Genomic DNA, 25,749 nt, shown 5'->3' with positions numbered 1-25,749 from the left:
GGGGGTCTTCAGCTTCTTTCAAACATGGTGTTGGGGAAGCAAGAAATGCAAGACCAAGTCGCCACCTGTGACACTGGCCAGAGGACTCTCAGGAAACTCAGTCAAGTCCAAACCAAAATAACTTGGGTTAGTTCTCCCAGGCCACACGGCTGTTGCCTTATCAAACTGGTTGGTAAATAGCACTGCCCTGTGCCCCTTAAAAAGCCCCCGTCCCAGCTGTCTGATCGGAGCCCTGCGCTTACCCACAATCTATGACACAGGCTTGCGCATGGGACTGACCTAGGGGAGTTGTCGCCCAACACAAGACGCCAGTGCATTTGCCTATAATGCCAACCTGGACTGTGCCCTGACGTGAGGCTGAATGCTCGCTCGGCGGGCTGCTGGGAAGTCACAGAAGGTGGCCTGGTATGAGCAGAGCCGTGGCAACGGGGGTCGGCGGGAAGCCCGGGAAGCCCGCAGCCACATCAGGGGGCTGTGCCCTGCTCGGGGCCTAGGCTCGCCGACCACTGGCGGGTGCCTGCGACCCTGGCCTTTTCTGAGCCACTCACTAACTTCTGGGGTCACCTTACGGCCCTGCCTCCGAGATGGTGCCCTGGTCTACCGGTGTCTCCACAGGGTCCTCCCCCACCACAGTCACCCGCCTGCATTTCAGGAAGGGCTCTGGAGGCAGCCTGGTCCCCACGTTTGGGAGGCACTCAGGACGCCGAGCTCGGCCGCGGACTCCTGCAGTCCGCCTCTCCCCCGGCCGAGGCCGGGCCTCCGGGTGTGCGCCCGACGGCACCGGCGGGGACCAACGGCGAGCTGGCAGGGTGGAAGGCTCAAATGGAGACGCCGGGAACCACCTGCTCCCACCGCCCGGCCTCCGCCCAACCTCAGCCCCGGCAATGCGATCCCCAGTAAGGCCGCGGGCGGGAGCCGGGGCCGGCGTTCCCAGCATGCCCCGCGCCGCCCACTCCCACAAGGCCGCGGGCGGGGATTCGGGGCCGGCGCTCCCGGCATGCCCCGCGCCGCCCACTCCCACAAGGCCGCGGGCGGGGATTCGGGGCGGGGCGTTCCCGGCATGCCCCGCGTTGCGCCGCTACCCGCGGGATTTGAATCGGCGGCAGCGTCATGGGGGCTCAGTCGTTGCCACCAGCCTGGCAGCTCTATCTCAAGGACCACCGCGCCTCAACGTTCAAGAACTGGCCCTTCCTGGAGGGCTGCGCCTGCACTCCGGAGCGAGTAAGACTCCGGGCCTCTCGGCCCCCAACCCACCCCGCCCCGTCGCGTCCCTTGCCAGGCCTGTCGGTCCCGGGGCCCCGGAACGACCCCTCCCATGGGCTGCCGGCCCTTATCTGGACCTGGGTCCGACCTCTCATCCGCTCATGAGCTGTCCTTGTCCCTTGCAGATGGCCGAGGCTGGCTTCATCCATTGCCCCACTGAAAACGAGCCCGACTTGGCCCAGTGTTTCTTCTGCTTCAAGGAGCTGGAAGGCTGGGAGCCAAGTGACAACCCCATGTAAGTCCCTCTTGACGAACCTCTGTGGGCTTCTGAGATGCCCAGTTCCGTCAGAACTGGGATCCTCACAAACTGTTCGTAAATGTAAGATTGTAGTGCAGGAGCGATGGCCTTCCCAGCCTCATTTTGACTTTAAACAGCTCTGTGAATGGGGGCGTAACCCTACACCCTAACCCTACCCGTACACCCTAACCAAATCTTGTTTGACCAAAACGTCCTTAAAGGCGAATGTTGAAGGAAGACTCATGGGTGTAGGTTGCACCGTGCCTTCCAGGTTCAACAGAATACAGGGTCTGTTTCTACCCTGTGTACTCCCAGGAATCTCCAAATGCTTTTAGTACTAGGAATTTTTTAAAAATAGTTTTATGGAGATATGATCCACATATCACAAAAAACACCCTTTTTTTAAAAAAAAATTATTAGTCCATTGTAGTTATACATAACAGTAGGGTTCCTATTGACATAATCATACATGCATGATTTGCTCCATTTTAGGTCCCAGTACTTCTGTTTTTTCTCTATCCCCCTGTTCACCTTCCCCTTCCTCTATTAGTCTTTTTAAAAAAAATTTTTTATTTGTTCTAATTAATTATACATGACAGTAGAATGCATTTATGCATTTTAATAAATCATACATAAATGGAGTATAATTTTTCATTTTTCTGATTGTACATATTGTAGGATCACATCAGTCATGCAGTCATATATGTACATGAGGTAATGATGTCTGTTTCACTCTGCTATCCTGCCTACCCCCATACCCCTTCCCCTCCTTTGCTTCCTTCTACCTAAAGTAACTATTCTTCCCTAGTGCCCCTCCATCCCTTATTGTGAATTAGCATCTGCATATCAGAAAACATCCAACCTTTGGTTTTTTGGGTTTGGTTTATTTCGCTTAGCATGATATTCTCCAGTTGCATCCATTTACCAGCAAATGCCATAATTTCATTCTTCTTTAAAACTGAGTAATATTCCATCATATATACATATATATATGTAGTATTTATATATATATGTATATATATACACACACACACACACACACACACATAAATGCCTTTTTAATTTATTCTTCAAGGCACTGTTATTTTTTAAAATTTGTGTAAATATATGTGCTGTAGATCTTTCAGGGTTGTTTGTTTGCCATGCTGGGCATCAAACCCTGGGCGTTGCGTATGCTAGGCACAGGGTTTACTGCTGAGCTCTATCCCCAGCCCTGGATAATGTCTTTCCATGTTCTTTTCTCACCTCTTCTTGTCAGAATCGATTGTTTCCACAACCTTAATTTTCTTCCCCAGAGAATTACTTGAGTTGTTTCTCTTCTTGACCAGAAGGGTGTTTCTGTTTTTTCCTAATTCACTCAATATTGTGACCAAGCATTAACAAAACGGGCTAGTGGTCACACTAGGGATCAGTGGGGAAACATTTGTGGCATTATTCTTTTTGTTTTTCTATATATTTTTTTAGTTGTTGATGGGCCTTTATTTTTATTTACTTATATGCAGCACTGAGAATTGAACCCAGTGCCTCACACATGCCAGGCGAGTGCTCTACCTCTGAGCCCCAGCCCCAGCCCTCCCGCCTTTTTTTTTTTCCTCCTCTTTTTTGCAGTGCTGGAGATTAAACCCAGGGTCTTGGGTCTTGGCCATGCTAGGCAAAGCACTCTACCAGTGAGCTGCACCCCCCCGACCCAAATAACTAACTGTAGTCCCCCATCCCTGAATAGTGTTGTTCTTGAGAGGGGATTTCTAAGTGTTATGATATTTTTACATTATGGTTATCCTTGGCTGTCCTTTTGGACTCTGGCTGTGTTCTCCTAATCCTGGGCTGGTTACATGATTTCCACTGTCTAGATATTCCCATTGCAGAGAGTTAGGGTGTGAGGAGAGGAGTGCCCCTGGGAAGCCTGGCTAATGGAGCCCTTATCCTGAACCAGTGGACTGTGTAAACATTCCTGTGAAATGAATTTACTTCCAAAAGTGCCTTGAGGATTTCAGAGGGTTTTGACATGTGATTCCTATGGACATGAACCATACAACACTTTTCCTACTAATTGTAAAGGATTTCAGATGAAATCCTCTAGCCACAGGGACATGGGGCAGACATCTATGGCAAGAGAAAAGGTGGTGAACGTGCTGTGTGGGATGCGCCTGGGACAGCACTGGGTCCTTCAGCTGTGGGCCCCGCTCCTTGCTCTTGAAGCCAAGCAGGGCACATCCTGAGGATGGCTCACGGTGATGGGACATGGTGCTGGTCGTGAACCACCGCTACTTGACTGACATGCTCATGTGTTGATTTTTCTAGAGAGGAACATAAAAAGCATTCATCTGGGTGTGCGTTCCTTTCTGTCAAGAAGCGTCTTGAAGAATTAACCCTCAGTGAATTTTTGAAACTGGACAAAGAAAGAACCAAGAACAAAATTGTATGTATTTTTTGGGAAAGAACTGAGAGCAAACCCTGTTCAGCATTTGTAGGACTAAAACAGCCAGGCCCTCAGAAGCACTGGAGGAACTGTGTTCCTCAGGAGGCACCCAAAACCCTAGGGTGTGTTGGTGGGGCAGAGGGACAGAAGCGGCTGTCCTGGAGTATGACTCTGGGGTTGTGGGGAAGGTGTTCAGTGTGCGCTCCTGAGTTGGTAGGGCCGGTGATAGTTAAGATTGTCTCCCTGCCGTGGTAACAGCCAGTGTGGGGAGTCCTTAATGTGGCTGTGTGCCCTTGTGGTAGCAGTGGTATAAACAGAGGGTTCTGGTACTTGTGGTGAATGTATAGGAGGAGGCGACAGTTCAGCTGGACTGAGGGCATTTCTGTAGCTCAGCTTTGCCACCGGTCCACTAACATGGGGACACCCTGAGTCCACAAAGAGGTGACTTCCAGGAGCCGAAGATGTAGAGAATTTGAATTGTCAGAAACCAGGATTCCTAGTTAAATCTGATTTTCAAATAAACAAGGAATTATTTTTGAGTATAAGTATATTCTACATTTGGGTTGGCATTTACTAAATATTTTTATCTGAAGCTCAAATCTAACCAGGCAGCCTGTTTTCTTATGCTGATTTTTGTTACAATAAGCGGAGCCCCCTTGTCTTATAGGGAATAAATTTGGGGGAGATTTAATATCCTTGCAGTAAAGTGCTGGGTGTGGTTTGAGAGTGTTCCTGCTGTTTCTACTGCCCAGAGACTTTGAATTTCAGCCAGCCCTGTTCCCATGCCTTGCTGCGGGACAAAGGTGAGGACCCTTCAGGGTTACTGTGCTACCTTTTCACCTTGAAAATCATCTGGTTGTGTGTGTGTGCGTTGCAGGGGATGAGTCCAAGGCTGTGCACACGCAGAGACCAGGATGAAGTAATTCTTTGACATGCTGAGGGTGGCGACAGTCCCCATGCCAGGACAGGCAGGATCCAGCAGTCGGCAGCTTGCTGCAGGAGAGCACACTGAGGCACCAGGCCTGGGGACCTGCAGGCTGGCGGGAGGTGGGTGTAAGAGGCCTTCCTGCAAAGTGACTAGGTAGTGAGTGCCAGCCTTCATGGCCACACAGTCCCTTGGCATATCGTGCTTCATAATTGCTTTTGGTTTTTTACCAACCATTTAAAAACATAAAATAATATTTTAGCTCACGATGAGTTGGCCAGGCCGACCTGCAGGCCCTGCAATGCTGACCGCCATGGGTGGAAGACCAGCTTGTGTTTAGGGGACCGCTGGGGAGAGCCCAGGTCAGGGAGCGCTGGGTAAGACAAGGGGGCTCCGCTTGTTGTAAGAAAAAAATTCTCAAGCTACTCATACTTTCCTGTGTTGGTTTATAAAACTTACAGAATAGAAATTTTGTTTTGTGTAAGCAAGTGGCACACAACTCTATTGCTGCGATGTTTTGGAACTGTGCTGTCCAATACTGTACCTATTAGCCACCTGTGGCTATTATAAAGTGCAGTTCCTCACTTGCACTCGCTACTTGTTGTTCAGTAGACTGGGGCTGTGGCTCAATGCCAGTGTGTTTGGCAAGAGCAAGACCCTGAGTTCAGTCCCCAATGCCACAAAAAAAAAAAAAAAAATAGTGGTAGAGGACTCAGCTGTTACATGGGCCCAGTGGACGGTGTGGGTAATAGAACATTATTTTTTTTTTAATTTAATCTTATTTTTATTTTATGATTTATATGTGGTGTCGAGATTAAATCCAAGACTTTGTACATGCTAGGCAAACACCCTACCACTAAGCTAAAACCCTAGTCCTCAAAATGTTTTTTTTTATTTTTTTATTTTTATTGTAAACAAATGGGATACATCTTGTTTCTCTGTACATGAAGTAGAGGCGTACCATTTGTGTGATCATACATTTACCTAGGGTAATAGTTTTTGATTCATTCTGTTATTTTTTTTCTTCCCCTGCACCCTAGAACATTTTTGTCACTGCAGAAAGTTCTGTTTGATGGGGCTGCTGTAGTGCCAATCAGTTGTGAGATTTGTTGCAAATGGTTTATAAATAGCACGAAACCCTCTGTGCCTGCACACTCTGTGGAAGGGAAGGCGGGGGCTGGGTGGGAGCTACAGTACAGGGAATGGGCGTACCTGGGTGGTCTGCTTCCTGCAGAGCCCCTGGCCTCTCCCTTTGGGTCCTGTCACTTGTGGAGGTGTACTGGCGTGAGAGCCACTGCGAAGAAAGAGGGTTGGGGCACAGTCCTGAACTTACAGCTCATCACGTGACTGCAGTTCACCACTGAAGACAGCAGGGGTTTATCAGGCCTCCTTTAAAAGAACCAGAAGGGCCTGGGGGTGCAGCTGAACCACAGAGCACTTGCCTAGCATGTGCACAGCCTTGGTCATCCCCAGCACCACACATGCACAACCAGGTGATGTGGGTACGGGGTGTGGTAATAAAACACAGGAGACAGGAGGTGCTGGGCATTTCTGAGATCCCAGACTCAGGGTGAGGTTGCTGTTCTGGGTTCCCAGGGTGCCAGCAGGTGCTCTGGAGGCAGAACCAAGCCTGCCCTGCCTGGGATGTTCCAGCAGATGTATTGGTCCATAGGGATAGACAGAGATAGACAGAGACTTTCTTCTTTGTGAGATCTTGAGTGTGTAAAAACCTGTGCTGAGGATAAAGTGAAGCACTAGAAGAATGGCACAGAGTTGTAGCCCAGAGAGGTTCTATTTTTCAATAGCAAGTTTCTTGTTTTATTTAAAAAAAAAAAAAAAAAAAGGTATAGAGTGGGCATGGAGGTGCATGCCTATAATCCCAACTACTTGGGAGGCTGGACAACTTGAAGAGACCCTGTCTCAAAAGTTTAATGAATGTTAGAAAGGCCTGTAATTCCAGGAGACTGAGGCAGGAGGATTGCTAGTTCAAAGTCAGTCTCAGCAAAAGCAAGGCACTAAGCAACTCAGTGAGACCCTGTCTCTAAATAAAATACAAGATAGGGCTGGGGATGTGTCTTAGTGGTCAAGTGCCCCTGAGCTCAATCCCCAGTACCAAAAAAATATGAATGAATGAGTGAATGAATGAATGAATGTATGAATGTATGAATGTATGTTAGAAAGGTCTGGGAATGTGGCCCGATGGTAGAACACTCTCCTACCATGTGGGAGGCCCCGGGTTCCATCCCCAGTACAGCAAAAGCATAAAATGCAGATAATGACCTCCCCCTTGTTATGGTTAAGTTGCAGCTTATACAAAAGGGCTTGATCAGATTTAGGATGGGGGGCTGAGGAGATAAGCAAATGGAACTCTGTTTTTAAGGCTCCAGTCACACTGTGTATCAGTAAAGGCTCTAGAGCTGTTTGTCGGGTGCTTTGGTTTTTCTTGTCAGTTTGTGTTGTGGTACCAGGGATTGAACCCAGGGCTTGTGTGTGCTAGGCAAGCCGCACCACTGATCTGCATTCCCAGCTCTTTTAATTTTGTTTTTATCATTTTATTTATTTATAATACTGGGAATTAAACGAGGGAGCATTCTATCTTTGAGCTACATTCTCAACCCTTTTAAATTTTTATTTTATTTATTTGTTTGTTTATTTTTTGGTACTGGCCCACAGAACCTGAGGGCACATTATTACTGGGCTACATGTCCAACTCTTTTTATTTTTTACCTTGAGACAGGGTCTCGCTGATCTGCTTAGGGCCTTGCTGAGTTGCCCAGGTTGGCCTCCAGCTTGTTAGCCTCCAGCCTCAGCCACTCGGTAGCTGGGATTACAAGTGTGTGTCACTGAGCCTAGCTCAAAATTTTTAAATTTTTCTTTTAATTAATAATTTTATACTAAGATAGCCAAAGCAATCCTGGACAGGAAAAGCGATGCAGGAGGTATCATAATACCAGGCCTTAAATCCTACTATAGAGCAATAGTAACAAAAACAGCATGGTATTGGCACCAAAATAGACAGGTAGACCAGTGGTACAGGATAGAAGACACAGAGACAAACCCACATAAGTACAGTTATCTCATACTAGACAAAGGTGCCAAAAACTTATAATGGAGAAAAGATAGTTTCTTCAACAAATGGTGCTGGGAAAACTGGAAATCCATATGCAGTAAAATGAAATTAAACCCCTATCTCTCATCCTGTACAAAACTCAGTTCAAAATGGATCAAGGATCTAGGAATTAGACCTGAGACCCTTCACCAAATAGAAGAAAAAGTAGGCCCGAATCTCCATCATTTTGGCTTAGGACCGGACTTCCTTAACAAGACCCCCCATAGCGTAAGAAATAAAAGCAAGAATCAATAAATGGGATAGATTCAAACTAAAAAGCTTTTTCTCAGCAAAGGAAACAATCAATAATGTGAAAAGAGAACTTATAGAGTAGAAGAAAATCTTTTCCACACACACTTCAGACAGAGCACTAATCTCCAAAGTTTATAAAGAACTTAAAAAACTTTATACCCAAAATACAAAGAACCCAATCAATAAATGGTCTAAGGAAGTGGGCAACACTTCACAGAAGAAGATATACAGGTGATCAACAAATATATGGAAAAGTACTCATCATCCCTAGTACTTAGAGAAATGCAAATTAAAACCACCCTAAGATTTCATCTAACTCCAATTAGAATGGTTATTATCAAGAACACAAGGAATAATAAGTGTCAGCGTGAACGTGGGGAAAAAGGTACACTCATACATTGCTGGTGGAGCTGCAAATTGGTACAGCCACTCTGGAAAACAGTATGGAGATTCCTCAGAAAGTTTGGAATGGACCCACCATTTGACCCAGCTATCCCACTCCTCGGTTTATACCCAAAGGACTTAAAATCAGCATACTATAGTGATGCAGCCACATCAATGTTCATAGCTGCTCAATTCATAATAGCTAATTGTGGAACCAACCAAGATGCCCTTCAATTGATGAATGAATTAAAAAACTGGTATATATACACAATGGAATATTACTCAGTCGTAAAGAAGAATAAATTTATGGCATTTGCTGGTAAATGGATGAAGTTGGAAAATACACTAAGTGAAATAGGCCAAGCCCAAAAAACCAAAGGCCGAATGTTTTTTCTGATAAGTGGATAATGAGGGGGGGGGGAGAAGAATGAAGGAACTTTGGGTGGTGTAGAGGAAAATGGGGTGGGAGGGGGTGAGGGACAGAAAGAGTAGAATGAAACAATGTATATTTATGACATATATTTATCATGTATATTTATGTATATTATAAATGTATGTGTGAGATTACATGAATGGTGCAAATCTACATTGTGACAACCTGGAAATGAAAAGGTGCACCCCATTTGTGTACAATGAGTCAAAACGCAGTCTGTAAGGATAAAAAAAATTAATAAAAAGATCTAAAAATAATTTCATACTAAGACATTCATGGGCAAAGTTTAATATATACAGAAAGTACATATAAAAAAGTAACTTGGGCTGGGCTGTAGCTGAGTCCTTGGGCGCTTGTCTAGCATGTGCAGGGCCCTGGTTTCCATCCCCAGCACTGGAGAAAAGAGTCACCTTTTAAGTCAGCCTCTCACCACTTTTCTTATTCGAAAACAAATTTAATCCAAAAAGGTCTTTTGTTTGTGATATAGCAGAGAAGTTAAGGAGAATGTAAGACAGGAGAGGGAAAGGGGTCCCTGAACCTGCTAGTGTGGCTGCCATTTGCCCCTAAGAGAGAGCAGTGTAGGCAGACAAAGAGGCTGGAAGCCAGATTCAAGGAGGGACTGCCAGTGAAAAGCATTCTTTCTTCGGAAAAACTGGTTTCCACAGGGTTGTTGAAGGGGCAGGGAGGCTCTGGACTCTGCCTGGAGGCATTAGGAAGCTGGGTGGAGGGCTGGGGTTGTGCTCAGTGGTAGAGCCTCACCTAGCATGTGTGAGGCCCTGGGTTCCATCCTCGGCTTCCATATAAACAAATAAATAAAAATGAAGGTTCATCCACAACTAAATATATGTATATATTTTGAAAAAAGAAGTAGTAGTTGGGTGGATGGTGCTTGAGGCCAGAGCTCTGCCCAGACTGGTGGTGACCTCGATCTGCTTCCTTTGCACAACAGATTCCGTAGCACCTAGCGCATAGGAGGATAGGAGGCAAGCGGTCAGTTCCGTGTGAAGCCCCGTGCCTGCTGGTACCGAGTTCCTAGAAGTGGCCTGAATTAGAGGCAGCGAGCTGAATCTGGACACTTGCCCCAATGGCTGGGGTTTCTCCAGCTCAGCCTCCCTGGGTCTGCCCTAGCACGGCGGGTGTCTGCAGGTGCTCGGGAGGTGCTCCCTGTGCGGCCTTCCCACAGAGTGGCTGGGAGTGTTGGTCATGTGAATGCCTCCGTTCTCCCGCCTCCCCTTTCTTCTCTGGGGGTCCTGGGATAAATCCAGGGACTTGCACTTGGCAGGCAAGTGCTTTACTGCTGAGCCCAGTCCCTGCTTCAGTGTATTTGTTTTTTATTTCTAGGCAAAGGAAACCAACAGCAAGCAGAAAGAATTCGAAGAAACTGCCAAGAAAGTCCGGCGTGCTATGGAGCAGCTGGCTACCTTGGAGTGAACCGGCCGCGGCCCCTGGCCCACAGCGACGTGCCTTTCCCACGTGCTCCCTGCGTTGCTGCCTTTCCGTGGGGCCCTCAGCAGGACCTAGGAAGGAGAACGCCAACGTTTAGCCTGAGTCTTGTTTTCTCCCCAAGCGGTGTCAGCGCCCCTCCGCCTGCACAGTGGTGCTGTGCCCCTCTCCCTCGTAGGGGCCTGGGCTCTGTGGAGCCCCGGCCTGGAGCTGAGAGCAGGGAGGGCCGTCCCTGTGACTCGGCTGACGGCGGTGAGGAGGCACCTGCCGCGGAAGGAGCGGCTGGTCTTGGTGTTTCCCCTGGGCTTCTCCCAACTCGCCTGCCTTCCAGCGTGACGCCTCCTACAGGGTGATGGAATAAATTAATTTTAAAAACGGACTGAAAAACCTTTCTCAAGGAAGCTGGCTATGTTTGTTTTTTAAGTAAGTAGCTTGTTTATATTGTTTATAATCTTACAAGGTCATAAATTCAGTGATGCTGGAGCCTCGACCCCAGCATGGACTAGGCGGAGCTTAGCCAGGAGTGACAGGAGGGTTCCGGGGACCCTCCTGTCTGGCTGGCAGCGGGCGCTCAGCCAAGCTCCTCAGCCCTTGCGCTGTGCTGCTCCCACCCTTCGATCTTTCTTTCTTTCTTTCTTTAGATACATAGTTTTTGTGTGGTGAAGGGAATTGAGACAAGACCTTCACCCTTCCTAATGTTTCACTGTGTAGTTTTTAGATTTTTATTTGAATTATTGTTTCACAGATCATAACCTGCAATTAAAAGGAAGCCCAGGAGGGTACAGTGGCTGGGATCTGTAATCCCAGCCACTCAGGAGGCTGAAGCCAGAGGACTACAAGTTCAAGGCCAGCCTGGGCAACTTAGTGAACCTCTGTCTCAAAATAAAAAGTTTTAAAAGGGGCTGGGGATGTAGCTCCGTGGCAGAACATTTGCCTAGCATGTTCAAGGCCCTGGGTCTGATTCTTAGTGTCATTAAAAAAAAAAAAAAAAAGGAAGCCCAAAGCCATCCTAAGGCCTTGGGGAGACCAGTTATGTCATTAAAGGAAAGTGAGACAGCCAGGCATGATGGGGCTCACCTATAGTCCCAGCTACTCCGGAGGCTGAGGCAGGAGGATCCCAAGTTCAAGGCCACTCTAGGCAACTTATAAGACCGTGTCTCAAAATAACTAAAAGGCTAGACTACAGCTTAGTGATAAAGTGCCCGGAGGTTCAGTCACCAGTACCAAAGAGAAAGGCAAGAAGGTAAGAAAAGGGGGACAGTAAAACATGTCCCTGAACGCCCCTTTCCTGTCCTAAAACCAAGCTAGGTTAAGGGAAGATCAGGAGGCATTCTGGGCTGCGTTGTGCGGACACATGTTATCTTGAAGGACACAGGCCTTCTCCAGGTGTGCTGAGACCAGGCGAGTGGGTGTTATCTGTAGAAAGCTGCTTTCTCGCTCACGCCAGGACAGCTGCTCCTTGGGATGCTGGTCACACAAGGAACAAAGGAGACTGAGCTCATTAATGATGCCACTGCTTCTGCAGATTGACTTCACCTCCTCCCTCTGGCACTGGGAGTTTAACCCAGGGGCCTCCACCGCTGAACTACATCCCCAGCCCTTTCTTATTTTTATTTTGAGACAGGGTCTTGCTAAACTGCAGAGACCGGCCATAAACTTGGGATCCTCCTGCCTCAGCCTCCTAAGTCGCTGGGATTACAGGCATGGCCACTGTGCCCTGGCCTCCCTGTGGTAGCTGGTGTGGATGTGGAGCGGAAAGTGCTCATTTGGGCAGCTGTCCCAGAACAGCGTTGTAAGGGGTAGGAGGTGTGACCTGGAGGGGCACCAGACTGCCTGGGAAGTGTCTGTCCAGCCGCCGCCACCTGCCTGCCCCTTAAGCACTTCCAGTAAACCTTGTATCTCGTCCCATCTCCGAGTGTCCCCCTGGTCTCTCGGCAACCTATCCCACTGCCCTCACATAGCCAGCAGCGAATGTTACACAGGCGGAGCCTCTTTAGGTGGGCCTGGAGACTCCAGGGAAGCTTATTCTGAAAGGGTTGCCCCAGGAGACACTGTGAGCCCGAGGGACGTGCCTCACCACCAGGGAGACAGGCAGTGGCCCGAGTCGTCTTTCAGCTGTTGGGCTGAGTGCTGTGCCTGCTGGCCGCTGCGTCCCGCAGCCTGGTAGTGAGAGGCTGGCTGGTCTTGCCCTCGGGAAGCGAGGCTGCCGGGTGGGCAGTGACAGCCCCCTGGAGACCTCTGGAGGTCGTCTCGGTTGTCATTTCTCACTGCTGCAGACCCTGCTGGGCTTTTAAAGTGCTCTGGTTTTGTGTTTTTTTGAGGTGATCCCTTCTTTGCTAGCCCCAGCACGGCTGGTGAGGGATAAGGGTCCTGGCAGAGAAACGGGCAGCCCTGTGCTCTGTAAGGCCCATTGGCATGGTCCGGACTCACTCTGAGTGCACACATACAGCTATGAGGAAAGGTCCCTGAGATTTAGTTATTTCTGTCCATTTCAATGAGAGAGAGAGAGTGAGGTGCTTTTCCCTGTAAACGTGGAGAATATTGAAGTGGTTTTTGTTAAGAGAAAAAGTCTCCCGCCTCGTTCACCTGAGCTGCCTGTTTGTGATATTTGTGCTCATCTCTAAGAGGATACTTCGATAACCTGTCCTTTCAGATGGCTTTGTAGAACGAGAACGAGTGTTTTCTCCTGTTCCTGTGCCGCAGGTCTCCACTTTGGTCAGTCTTGACAAGCTGTGGCTGGTCCCCTGCCGGCTCACCCCTCTGCAGAGGTTCCCTCTGCTGGAAGATTGTTTTCTTTTTATTATTTTTTTAATTTCTGTTTTATTTTGTTTATTTTAGTCGTAGGTGGACACAATACCTTTATTTTATTTATTTATTTTACGTGGTGCTGAGGATCGAACACAGTGCTCACACGTGCTAGGCAAGTGCTCCACCACGGAGCCCCAGCCCAGCCCCTGGGAGCTTATTTTCTAAAGCACATTTATTACCAGACCTTAATGACCACCAATATCTGAAGCTTAATCAACATCTATTAATAAAGCCTCAGCCCTTAACTGATGGCAGCCGCCTCAACTTCCAGTTGGGTGTTCACTTCTTGGTTTGGAGTCGGATCGTGTCTGGGAAGATGTAGGTGGGAAGCCACGGGCTGATTCTTAGGCTGCCTGGCTGTAGGCCCACTGGGCCCCAGAACCCTCTCCTGTCTCCAGGGAGTGGCAGCTGCAAGGCTGGAAAAATAAAGTGCCTGCCCTCCTGCTGTGGGAGACGGACATGTCAAACGCAGAACTGTGGGACACCACTGCCTGCAGAGTGGCCACGCTGCAGTGGGACTCACCGAGAAAGGAGTAGCAGTGGGGTGCAGGTGCAGCTCAGTGGTGAGCACTTGGCATCAGGCGAGGCCCCAGGTTCCATCCCCAGCACTGGGGAAACGGTGGGCAGGAAGCACAAACAATCCAAAAAACTTGGCCAGGAGTCTGCAGCTTGTATGCACTAGGGCTGGGGCTCAAACCCGGGCAGTCCGGCCCCAGAGGTGGGCCCTTAAGGCCAGATGACACTGCCTGGCTCCAGGTATGGCTGAGGTCAAATGCCTGACCCCAGGCGAAGAGAACTGGCTGAAAAGTGTCCCTGTCCACTTTCAGATGGCTTCAGTTGTCAGAGTACTGGGGTTATAGGGAACTGAGACCTGCCTCCCCAAGACTTCCACTGAGCTTCGCAGAACGAACCTTGTTTTGAAATGAAGGTCTGCAGGAAGTTGTAAAGATGGTACGGAGCACCCTGGTGTTGTTTCCCTACTTCCCCCGCTGTAATGACGGACGACATCTATACATGGGATGTCTGAGCTGGGAAGAGGGTGGGTTGGGCAGCAAGCTTGTTCCAAGTGTCCTTCCCCACGAAGGGCTTCCTGTCTGACTCGTGAATCTCGCTCTGAACAGCAGAGGACCAACTGAGCTGTGGGTTTTCTTCCCACTAGGCTTAGTCCAGGCATCTGCATGTTTTCCACTGGATGGGACCAAACTTGGGCCTTGGCCTTTGGAGCTGGTTCCACCTAATCCCTGAGTGGTGACATTCATTCATTGTCACACAAATACCGAGTGCCAGGCACCTCACCCAGGAGTTGAAGCCCAGAGACCTTTCTCCTGCACGGGGTCCACAGGGTTCTTCCTTGTTTCCTGAAGGTGGGAAAGAAGGCCAACAAAGCCCTGAGTGGGGATGTGAGCCGGGACTCCAGGCAAAGGCATCGCTGAGCATTCTGTTGTCCAAGCCCAGTGGGCAGCTGCCAAAGGGACTAGGCGGGGACAGCTGCTGGGGGAAGAAATGGCAAGGACACTGGGGCCCTGCAGGTGTGGGGAAAGGGCCCCTCCTCAGCTCTGGTGGCAGCCTCCTGGAGCTGGAGCCTCCCAGACTGGAGTATTGCAAGGGGAGGAGACCACCCTGCTGTTCCCAGACCTGGTCACATCTCAAAGGATCCTGGCCATCCACATAAGACACAAAGGCAAGTGTTCCAACCTACTCCCCACCATGTAAGAGCCCTTTAGAATGTTCCATGTGGACTAGAACAGAGCCTTCAGTCTGCCAGGGTAAATGGGCTCCATTTTGCCCTGGGCGGGTGAAATGACCTGTTGGGAGGTAATTTAGGGAGGTTTGTTTTCTGCTGCAGGATGCCTGCCAACTGCAGTGAAATTAGTTTCAGTGGTGCTGATGCCGAGCGGCTCAGGGTAATCTAGCCCACGGTTTCAGCTGCTTCCTCAGTCCCGTGTTGGGGACAGTAGTTGGTCATTCTGGAGCAGGAGGCTCGCCTGCCAGATGGCTGTGGATGGGGCCAGCCATCCTGCTCCTCCCACCAATGGGCAATGGGGCCAGGTAATTAAACTGGCCTAAAAGAACAGAAGCTTAGATGTGGCCTTATTTTTTGTCATCGAAAATTGGAATGTCCCCATCATGAGCCTGCTCCTGCCTCTGATTTCAACAGTGATAGTCTGATGTGGCTTTGAAGAGCTGGGAGAGGCTTGGCGACTGCCAGAGTGGGGTCCTAGCTGATGGAGGGAAGAGGAAAAGGCAGGGGTCAGGGTCGTTCTAAAGCAGCTCCTCTTCAGCAGGGGCTGGGCCTAACTGGGTCCACTTCAAGGGAAGTACATCGGCAGGATTCATCAGGTGGCCCTCAAGGATGGGCGCCTGCTGAGGGGCAGTCTAATCCAGCTGTTCATCTGGGTTTAAACCCAGAACCCAGAGGTCTGGAAGAGCAGTTGTGGACCGCCGGCTGGCCATCTTCCAGCCCTGTCGCATGAAGGCAATAGATGTGTGGCCTTGGAGCTCAAGAGCTCCTCTTGGAGAGCGCTCGCCTAGCATGTGCGAGGACCACGGTTCGAATCCCCAGACCCACAGATGTGTGGCCTGGATTCCTCTTGCTGAAACCTCCCTCTGAGTACCACTGTCCTGGCCCTGACAGCTGTGTCCCTTCCTGCCCGAGCTGCAGTGGGTGCAAGAACAGAGATCCTTTTGAACCTCCTCAGCTCAAGGTCAGGGGGCTTCCTGAGGAGGCATGAAAAGACAGACCATTTCCTGTAGTTCTCCCCAAATAGTCAGTTCACATCTTGTACGCGCAGGTGCACATGCACACACGTGCAGGTTTCGACTCAGCCAAAGCCACGTCGACGGCTGTATTGTTTTACTGTAGCTGCTGGGGAACCTCGAGTTTTCATTCTTCACTATTCTTTCCCCCTGTAATCAGGGTGCAGGGCTGGAGGGAGGCCCTGGCAGCAGGAGAGGCTGCCCACTCCTCTCCCCTGCCCACTCCTGCTTTTGGAGGCTGCAGCTCTCTGAGCACCTGTTACATTCTCTCACCTTCTGGGTCCACCTGGCTTCTACAGAGAGGCATGGGCAGGGCAGCTCCAGCCCAAGGGTCAGTTGGCATGGGGGCCCCTCAGCTGATGCAGTGGGGTATCAGTCTTTGGTGGGGTGTGTGGAAGGATGAAGAGTCTACACAATACCAGAATAATTTGATGCCACTCTGTTTCAATAACTTTGCTGGAATTGCTCTTACTTCTTGTCCATGTTCCATAAAGGATCATGAGCCTAGTCAGAGAAAAAAATGGCCCCACACTTGGAGCTGAGAGGATTGGGCTGACCCTAAGTCATGCAGCTGCTGCATTCAGGGAGGGACACAGTGAAGGGACCAACCTCAACCTCTCCCTTCTCTGCATGCCCTGTCCAGCCCAGGGGCAGCCACCCAGGGAAAGCCACTCAATCTGGCCTGCCCTCTCAACAGTGCCGCTGCCCTGCCTGGGTCCCACAAGAGCTTGCTCCTGGGTTGGGGGACGCTGTGGCTCCTCTGCCTCCTGTGCCCACTACCACCTGACACCTGTTCTAGAAGGTTCTTTATGCATGCTTAGTAAGTGACTGAGTGGAGTCTGGCTTGCCAGATGTGGTGTTTGCAAACAGGAGCCAATCTGGAGCAAGGTTTTAATTCTGTAGGCCCCGCCCCGACCGCACTCGCTGATCCCATTTGGTTAGTCCTCAGGACTGATTAAGACCAGGATTCCTGGGCCAACCGGGGCCAGTGCTCAGCTGAGGCATCTTCCTTCCCAGGCTCAGGGGCTTCCAGGAGTTCCGGGTGCGTGGTCCAGCTGCCAAGAAGCTTCCTGGGCCAGGTCTCGGGCTGACCCTCCATCCCTCAATCGCGGGCAGCGGGGTCAAGCAGGCCTATGCCCACTTTGCTGCGAAAGAACCTGGGGTTTAGAGACTCGGAAATATGCCGAGCACCTGTGGCCGCTCCTGGGACGCTGGGATTTGGACCTGGGTGTGCGGCTCCGCTGCTACCTCAGGCTTTGCGACGTCCTCCTTTCCTTAAGGACAAACTTGGCGACCACAGAGATGTAGCATCAATTTCCCTGCAAAACTGAGGGCACCGCGTGGCCAGCAGCGCGTGCAAAAAGCGGTTCCGAGCAGAAGCGCCTTGGGCGGCGCGGGTGGACCCTCCTGCGCCCCCGCGACGCCCCCACACCCCCACACCCTCCGCCCCTGCTCCGCCCCTCCACGCCCACCCGCGGCTCGGACGCCCCCTCCTCCCGGCCCTGCTCCGCCTCCGCTTCCCGCACTCTCCCGGCCGCCGCCCGCAGCCCTCTCCGCGCCGCGGCCCTCCAGACCCGCGGCCCCTTCCCCTGCGCTCCCCGCGCGCGCCGCTGTCCCGTCCCCTCGCCATGGCCCGGCTGGGCGCGCTGCTGCTGGCCGCCGCCCTGGGCGCGCTGCTCAGCTTCGCGCTGCTGGCCGCCGCGGTCGCCAGCGACTACTGGTACGTCCTGGAGGTGGCGGACGCCCGCGAGCAGCTCTCCTCGCACTCGGGGCTCTGGCGCACCTGCGAAGGTGAGCAGCCCCTCCGAAGGCCCTGCGCGCCGCGCAGTCTGCAGGCAGGGTCTCCCGGCTCCCTCCCCGTCGCCCTCGCCCCCCCAAAAAAAAACTTCTGGTGACAGTTAGGCTGTGGAGGGGAAGGGACTCCTCAGGGCCATGCCAGGGGCAGCAGGGCCAGAGGTGGGAAGTGGGGCTGGCACTGTGCGGCCCCACAGGGACCTCAAGCACCTTCCTCTGGAACCTGCCTTGGGTAGAGTTGGGGTGGCTCATCAGGTGGGAGATGGCACGTCACCCCAAGGCGCCCATGGCCCTGCCACAAGTCTCTGGGTAATTCTGCACCTTATCCCTCTTCAATCTCCAAGTCTTGGAACCTCGGGAGGAATCGGAGGCCTCATGGAGGAGATAGAAGGTCAGAGGGAGAGCAGGGGAGTCCACTGCTCTGTGGCCTTCCTGCAGGGGAGGGTGGGGCTGGGAGGGGGCTGGTGTGGGAAGCCCAGGTGTGGGTTGCTGGGGGCCTCTGGAAAGGCCACCACCTTCCCCCCAGTGACCAGGAATTGTTTTGGTTGATTAACTGTGCACACCGGCCCTCAGCCCCCACCTCACCACTCTGGGGCTAGCCTGGGCTGGCTGGGCCATGTGAGGACGGGAGGAGTGTGTGAATGAGTGTGTGAATGCGTGAGCCTAGTGTAGCAGGCACACGCGCAGGAATAGAGAATAGACAGCGTGTGTGCTGTGTGCACATGCATGTGGCTGAGTGAGCACCCGTGTGTAAGTGGTGTGTGATGGGGAGGAAGGACGGAGCTGTGCTCATCCACTTGACCATGGAGTGTGTGCCCACACATGTGCACTATGGCCGTGTGCGTGTGTGAGTCAGAGCCCACAGGACCTGAGCCGCGAAGGTGCTGAGCGTGGGGCTCCAGTGAGCCATTCTGAGCGCGTCATTTTCCTTGTGGGCAGTCTGGCCTTCCTACTGCCTTGTATCACAGGGACCTTGCACTGCGCAGCCGGGAGGGAGCCTGTCCGGAGCATTAGAGATTTTAAACACACTTCCACACAACTGTGACCTGGCCATTAAAAGAAACCAAAGGAGGCTGGGATGTGGCTCAGAGGGACAGCGCTCGCCTAGCACACCTGGGGCCCTGGGTTCCATCCCCAGTACTCCACTGAAAATAATAAAATAAAATAAACCAAATGAGGTTTTGGGCTTCTGAGCCCATTCAGAGTCCCAGCCCCGAGTTCCAGGGGAGAGAGTCCAACAGAGTCCCATGGCCACAGTGTGTCTGTGTGACTCTGGGTGCTGCTGGGTGCCATTGTCCCCAGCTGCTTTGCACTTGGGCTTTCCAGGGCAGAGCGGCTGCGTTCCCCTGATGGACCCCTTCACCAGCCAGGGCCCGGACGTCTCCGCCTCAGTGCTGCACCTCCTCTGTGAGTCCTGGCAGTGCCACCCCTGCCGTCTCCCTGATTCTTCGGGCAGGGCTGGGACAGAAGCCACCCCACCTAGCCCACACAGAACTGCTTCCCGTGGCCTGCGGTTCCCAGGGGACCTTGCCTCTGCTCTCCAGTTGGCTCCTCACACAGGCACCACTTCCAGCCTGCCCTGACCGACCTGTGCCCAGTCCCCTTTAGTGCAATGGTCCACCCCTCTTTGTTGGGGAAGTGGGCAGCTCTGAGCCTGACTGGAGCTGGTGGGGCTCACGAGCTCCCCTTTTTGGACTCTCCTTTACCTTCCCAGATGGACAGCTGGTCAGCCAGGCACACCGTCTCCCACCTGGTGGGTTGGAGGGCACGTGTCTGCTGCCCCAGAGAGACCTGAGAGTGGGGGTGGGGAGGGTACTCGGGAACCTCCCTCCCTGGCCTCAGGAAGTCTGCACAGGATGAGAGGTGACCTTTGGGAGGGTCCTGTGGTTGCCATGGAGACAGGCATCAGCTCCCCCCACCCCCAGCCTGGCCGGAGCATGTGAAGCAGCACATCACTGTCCTGCAGGCAGGCGGGCCTCCACCTTCCTGGGGCAGGCTCCGCGTCACCCACACCTGAGCCCCCTCTCCCACAGCGCTGCACCGTGCCGTCATGGTGGTCCTTCCGTTGAGCCTAATCCTCATTGCCTGCGGCTGGGTCTGCGGCCTTCTCAGCTCCCTGGCCCGGAGTGTCCCTCTGCTGCTACTCACTGGCTGCTACTTCTTGCTGGGGGGTGAGTCCAGGGTCCCTGGGGAGCCAGCTGGGACTGCAGATCCTGGGAGTGGGGCTCCGCCTCCCTGTGCCCCTGCCCATCCTCTGTTCCCCTCTGGGCTGCACTGAGCCTGGGCACCCCAGGAGACAGAAGTGGCAGCAGAGCTTCTGACTGGGACCTGCATGCCATGGAGGGCGGCTCCAGAGTCGAGGGGGAGGCCAGCCGGAGCATCCCCTAGTGACCGTTCTGCTGGGACAGATGGTGCTGGGCTATGGTCTGCCCCCTGCTGCTTGCCTCTGGGACCTGCGTCCTGGTGGGAGGAGCAGGGGAGGAGGCAGGGTTCTGGCACAGATGAGGCAGCGCCAGGCACTAGGAGGGGTGAGCAAGGGCACCAGGGTCCTTGGCATCGACCCCAGCCTAGGCCCAGATTAGAATTAGCAGCAGTAGAGCAGCCGACTGCGTGCTGGGCACTGGACCCAGTACTGGCCCAGGGGCCCCTCAGTGCCACCTTAACAGCCAAGAGACCCAAGGCTCTCAGAGGCCCAGGATTCTCTAAGGTCAGAAGGAAACTGGTCCTAGGTCTTCACTGCTTTTAGTGTTGTCTGCCTCAGCTACCAAACCCCCCTCCTGCCTAGGCTGGTTGTCACTGAAGGTGGGACGGGTGGCTTCTTGGGGTCAGTCCTCAATGGCCTTTGTCATTTGGGGTCAGGCGTGTGTTGGGCCTTGTGTCTTAGGCCAGCTCTACTGTCATGGTCACAAAGACCAGACCATATAGGGCTGGGTTCCTCTCCTGGGCAGGCCTGCTTCCCTCCCCAGGGGACACTAGATTCTGGTAGACCTTTGTCAGGAGCAGGTGGTAGACCTCACTGGAAGCTGAGTTTGGGGGAACCAGCAGCCTTGGTCTTGGCCACAGGCCAAGAAGACCAATGAAAGTCAAGTTCTCCTTCACTTCAAAATGGAATTGGGAATAATCAAAATGTCAGCTATGATCTTGACCAGGGTCAGAGTCTGCAAGGGTCCAAGATCCATTAAGAGGACCTTGGGAAGCACCAGAGAGGAGGAATTGGGTTGGATTTACCTCGGCAGCCTTGTGCAGACAGGAACCTCTGTGCTGTACTTGAAACAAAGGTGCACGTGCAGGCTGGGGGTCTGGAGGCAGCTCCTGGGAGGCCCAGAGCACTCCAGCCTCCTGGGGCAGAGGGTGCACCACTCCGAGGGAGCAAGGGTGAGGCTCGAATGGCTTGAAGGACATCCCACAGCCCCCTTGCTCAGGGCCACTCCAGACTCGCTGCATGGCACTTCCAGGAGCACCCAGAGTGGCCCTGCTGGAGCTAGTATTGGCACCAGCTCCTGGTCTGCAGGGCTGAGGGTCAGCTACGGACAGCAGTGCTGAGGCTCTGAGATGGCAGTGTCACACCCAGGGGACCTAGCTGAGGCCAGCTCGCCCCATGCTCCCCCATTAGCACTGTAGGAAGGAGAGGGCAGGGTGGTGTCAGGGAGAGAGGGCCCTGCTGAGTGTCCTCAGTGCTGACCAGCCGGGGGCTGTGGTGGTGAGCTGCCTGCTGAGCTCTGGCTGCCAGGGGCTGTCCCTAGGGACACACTGAGCAGCCACCCTGCCCCTTCTCTCCCCAGGTGCCCTGACTCTGGCAGGGGTCAGCGTCTATATCAGCTACTCGCACCTGGCCTTTGTGGAGACGGCCCGCCAGTACGGCCTGCAGCATGTGCAGGGTGTCCGCATCAGCTTCGGCTGGTCGGTGGCCCTGGCCTGGGGCTCCTGCGTCTTGGAGGCGCTCAGTGGCACCCTCCTGCTGGCAGCCGCCCGAGCCCTCAGCCTGAGCAGGCTCCCGGGTGCTCCCCACTCTGTGGTCATCTGAGTCCTGGCGGGTGGTGGGAGGGGACAGTGCTTGGCTTCCCGTGGCATCTCCTGGGAGTCCCAGTCCACAGGCCTGGCTAGAGTCCTGGCCTGGAAGCCGCCCTGGTGGCCCACTGGGGAAGCTCCCCTGCCCAGTCATCTCTTCAGGTACTAATAGGGTTACCCCTCTTAGAGACAAGGACAGAGGCCAGGGCCCCACGGCCACACGGGTTCTTGTGGCAGTTGGGTGGGGCGCCTTGGGCTCCTGGGCTCTCTGGGGGGTCTTGCCTCTCAGGTATGGCGGGCACTCCCCCTCACTCCTGCTGTGCTGCCCTCAGCCGCCCACATTCCTAGGGACCTGGGACGGTCCTGATGAGGGTTGGTGGCAGAGGGCACAGGTGTGTGTTAAATATGGCTGGCTAGCCCTGCTCCCCAGCCCTCCAGCCCTGTGCAGTGGTTAGCTTTCACCCTGGGTTGCCGCGGGAGACTGAGGCCCAGACCACTCAGGAGCCAAGGGCAGAACCCCATGGTCTGGTAGGTTGGTGGGACCTCCCAGGCCTCTGTTCTGTCCTCGTGCTCCAGAGCAGAGTTGGTGGGGAGGACAAGGCTGAGGTCCCTTTAGTTTGTAGGCACAGAGGGACCCTCTCCTTCCCCATGTGCCTATGCCCCTCTTTTCTTCCCACCAGGTGGGTGACTCTGGATGCATCCAGGCGGGGCGTATACTGTGGGCCATTGCTCCTGCTCGGTCCTGACCCTTCCCTTCTGCTGAAACCTGGGAATGCCTGTAACTGCCAGGGCCCTGGAGGCAGCCTGACTGACAGATGTGGAGGTCCCAGAAGGGCAGAGTGGGTGGGAAATGCTGTGCCAGGGCGGGGGCATCTCACCGTGGTGGGATGGGGTGGGGTGAGCTGGAGCCGAGCTGGACTGGACGAAGGGGCTTCTCAGTCAGAGGGGCTGGGGCCGCCCAGGGTGGCACAGGTCAGGCCTGGAGTTTGGGCTGCAGACTTGCTGAACGGCAGGCAGAGGCTCAGCTGCGAGGGGCTTGCTCGCAGGCCTAGGCTGGTCCAAGGAGGAGACCTGTGAGAACTGGCTCGGACAGTCCCCAGCTGAGTCATCTTGAGCCCCAGGCAGGGGCAGACACATTTTTATGTAGGTGGACAGTCGGGCAGATGCAGGAAAGGGGCCCCAGGGGAAGGCCCTGGAAGCCCCATTTCAGGTGCAGGGCCTTCCTGAGTTTGGGGCTGGGCACTAGGGAAGAGGACACCTTCAGAGGTTTGGTCTCCCACCCCTATTCGTCCTTTATTGCTCCTGGGGACATGGAGCCGGCACGGATTTGGCAGGACCCACCGAGGACAAGGGACTGGGAGTTTGAGTGGGGCTTCCCTTCTGCCACGTTTTAACACAGGCCACTCCCTGTGGGAACACCCTGCCGATTGGACCTTGAATAAACCAGCCTGTGCTCTCTGCAGAATGAGCTCTGTATTTTTTTCCTAGAATTTTTCAAAATAGGTCACACTCACCCATGTCTCACAGACGGTAGGAAGGTGAACAAGCACCGTTACCAGGGTGTGTGCGTCTGTCCATCCAGTGATGCCCTGTGTGTCTGCTGGCATGGTTGTCCCTGTCCAGCCAGAGATGCCCTGAGTACGTGTGTGTGTACACACCCTGCGGTGTCCCTGGCAGACAAGGACCTCCCTCTCCCCAGGTCAGCATGGGCTGGGAGGAGCTGGGCCTGCAGCTGGCTCTGGGCAGCTCTCTTACTTAGCAGGAAAGCCTTCGGGCCTCCCCTTAGCCCCTGTGTGTGCCGGGGAGCTGGGGTGTGAGTTTAGCTCCAGGCCCCTCTGGTTGCAGATGGGCTTGGGCTCTGGGGCTAGGACACTAGGAATACCCCCACTAGTGGCTGCAGGGACCCCAGAATTGCTTAAGGATGTGTATGTGGCCTGCAGTGCGTGGGGGTGGGCATGGGGCTTAGCCAGGACACTTGAGTCCCCTGCGGTGGTGGGCCAGTCCCTGTGGTGATTGGGTTTCACCTGTTTCATGGTTCACTGGGTGGCCAGGCTGTGGCCAAGGTGAGAAGGCAGGTAAGTGCCCCCGGGAAGGGTCAGTGCTGCTTCAGTGTTGTTGAGGACAGGCTTACGTGGTGCCACATGACCTAGGGCAAGAGGCGGGGAGGGCAGGAGAGCTTGGCACTCCTCTGTTCCCAAAGCCGAGTCCCAGGCCTGCAAGGAATCCCTGCCTCCAGCATGGATCTCCCCTCCTCACACCCTGTGTCAGCCGTGCCCAGCGCTGCCTGCCTCCCTGCCCCCCGAGACGCACGCGCCCACTCCATCCCGTAGCGGCTCCCTTCCTCCGATGCCACTTATGCCCTGACCACAGCCTGGGCTGAGTCTGGAGGCTCAGACCCCACCCCACCCAGCATCCACAGGTGTGGGAGCCGGCCTGATGCTGGCCCAATGAAGTCAGCGTGCATTGCAGCTCCGGCCCTGCGTTAGCCAGCTTTACGTCACTGCGATCCAATACCCGGCAGGAACCACTTAGAGGAGGAACTTTATTGTGGCTCACAGTTGCAGAGGTTCAGTCCCCGGTCGGCTGACTCCATTGCTCTGGGCCTGAGATGAGGCAGAACAAGGCAGAAGGGCTGCAGCAGGGGACGCGCCTCCCCTGACAGCCAGCAAGCAGAGAGAGGGGAATGGGGTGCAGGGAAGATGCCCCCTGCCAGGGACCCATCTCCTCCAGCTATGCCCCAGCTGCCTGTAGGTACCACCAGTTAGTCCACTTAAACTAAGATGGGGCGACTGGATCACAGCTCTCATCATCTAATCGCGTCACCTCTGAATATTCCTGCATTAACCCGGGAGGTTTGGGGTGACACCTCATATCCAAACCGTAACACTCTATCTCTTAGTTGCTGGTGCTGGGGGGCAGCTGTTGTGCGGGTGCCCCAGTATCCCTGAGCAGATGCTACACAGACAGGCACCCGGCACCAGAGCCGCTGCAATGTGCTAGCCACGTGGGTGAACCACCAGGGAAGCAGATTTGTCCAACGGTGTGGTCCAGCCAATGTCCTACCTGCCACCTCAGGAAAATATCCAAGACAGGACCTCTCAGCTCAGCCACTTCCTGATTCCCAACGCACAGAAACCATGAGAAGTAGTGAATTATCGTCACTTGAAGGTGCTCCTGTTTTTGGGGATTTGTTGTACACCAACAGCGAGCTGACACTGGCCCCAGAGCAGTGCAGATGTGGGATGGCAGGCGTGGGTGCTGGCTTTCTGTGATTCTCTGAGTTACTTCCTCCTCAAACACTAAGGAGCAGTCCTGGGGCCCTGGGGAGCCCCGGATGCTGGATCTCCTGGCCGCAGATCTGGATTTGTCTAGGGGGTGGTGGCCCTGCTCTTTTCCCATTGACCTGCTCACTGCAAGCCAAGATGTCCACCGTGCTGCTGTCTCCCCAGTGTGGCCACCTCCTGAGCACTGTGCCTGTGTGTCTGGGAACTTCCTGGCCACCTCCTGAGCACTGTCCCTGTGTGTCTGGGAGCTTCCTGGCCACCTCCTCCACTTGGGGTCTCAACTGAGCACTCTTAAGCCGATGTCACTAGTCTCTCTAAACTCCAAGGTGACTACATAATGCTATGGTTTGGGTCTTAGGTGTCCCTCAAAGATCCAGGTGGTAAAGGCTGTGCTACAACGGGCTGCCGTGCCATAGGTCCAAACAGTGAACTGGAGCCTGCAAAACTGGGAGCCCAGATAAACCTCTTGGCCTTATAAACTGATGAGCTCAGATAGTTGTTAGTGATGGAAAGCCAACACACAGATCTCCCTTCTCTGCTTATACACATTCACATACATACACACATATGGACCCAGAATGAAGTAGACACAAACATTAATGGGGGTCATTCTTGGGTATAATATGGGCGAT

The 25,749-nt window shown here is 53.5% G+C and overlaps 2 protein-coding genes across 2 annotated transcripts; both read left to right on the top strand.

The window, feature by feature from the left end:
- Positions 1-1,069: 1,069 nt before the first annotated feature.
- Birc5 (baculoviral IAP repeat containing 5) lies at positions 1,070-10,838 on the top strand. The gene is made up of 4 exons (XM_047546575.1): positions 1,070-1,221; positions 1,389-1,498; positions 3,803-3,920; positions 10,365-10,838. The coding sequence occupies exons 1-4, from the start codon at positions 1,111-1,113 to the stop codon at positions 10,452-10,454; spliced, it is 429 nt and encodes a 142-aa protein (XP_047402531.1). The 5' UTR covers positions 1,070-1,110; the 3' UTR covers positions 10,455-10,838.
- Positions 10,839-17,659: 6,821 nt separating this feature from the next.
- On the top strand, positions 17,660-22,571 carry Tmem235 (transmembrane protein 235). The gene is made up of 4 exons (XM_047547276.1): positions 17,660-17,822; positions 19,152-19,232; positions 19,859-19,996; positions 21,608-22,571. Exons 1-4 carry the CDS (start codon positions 17,660-17,662, stop codon positions 21,847-21,849), a joined length of 624 nt encoding a protein of 207 aa, XP_047403232.1. The 3' UTR covers positions 21,850-22,571.
- The last annotated feature ends 3,178 nt before the right edge of the window (positions 22,572-25,749 follow it).

Source organism: Sciurus carolinensis, chromosome 3 (assembly GCF_902686445.1).
Source record: "Sciurus carolinensis chromosome 3, mSciCar1.2, whole genome shotgun sequence".
Taxonomy (NCBI): domain Eukaryota; kingdom Metazoa; phylum Chordata; class Mammalia; order Rodentia; family Sciuridae; genus Sciurus; species Sciurus carolinensis.
The sequence above is the reverse complement of the archived record's forward strand: the minus strand, read 5'-3'. Positions and strand labels throughout refer to the sequence as shown.

Bases quoted from the DNA above. Each gene is read 5' to 3' on its own strand.
- Tmem235 (XM_047547276.1), top strand. From the start codon at position 17,660: ATGGCCCGGCTGGGCGCGCTGCTGCTGGCCGCCGCCCTGGGCGCGCTG. The intron at 19,233-19,858 runs GTGAGTCCTGGC...CCTCTCCCACAG, and splicing joins CTCAGTGCTGCACCTCCTCT to CGCTGCACCGTGCCGTCATG. The intron at 19,997-21,607 runs GTGAGTCCAGGG...TTCTCTCCCCAG, and splicing joins CTGCTACTTCTTGCTGGGGG to GTGCCCTGACTCTGGCAGGG.
- Birc5 (XM_047546575.1), top strand. From the start codon at position 1,111: ATGGGGGCTCAGTCGTTGCCACCAGCCTGGCAGCTCTATCTCAAGGAC. The intron at 1,222-1,388 runs GTAAGACTCCGG...TGTCCCTTGCAG, and splicing joins GCGCCTGCACTCCGGAGCGA to ATGGCCGAGGCTGGCTTCAT. The intron at 1,499-3,802 runs GTAAGTCCCTCT...TGATTTTTCTAG, and splicing joins GAGCCAAGTGACAACCCCAT to AGAGGAACATAAAAAGCATT.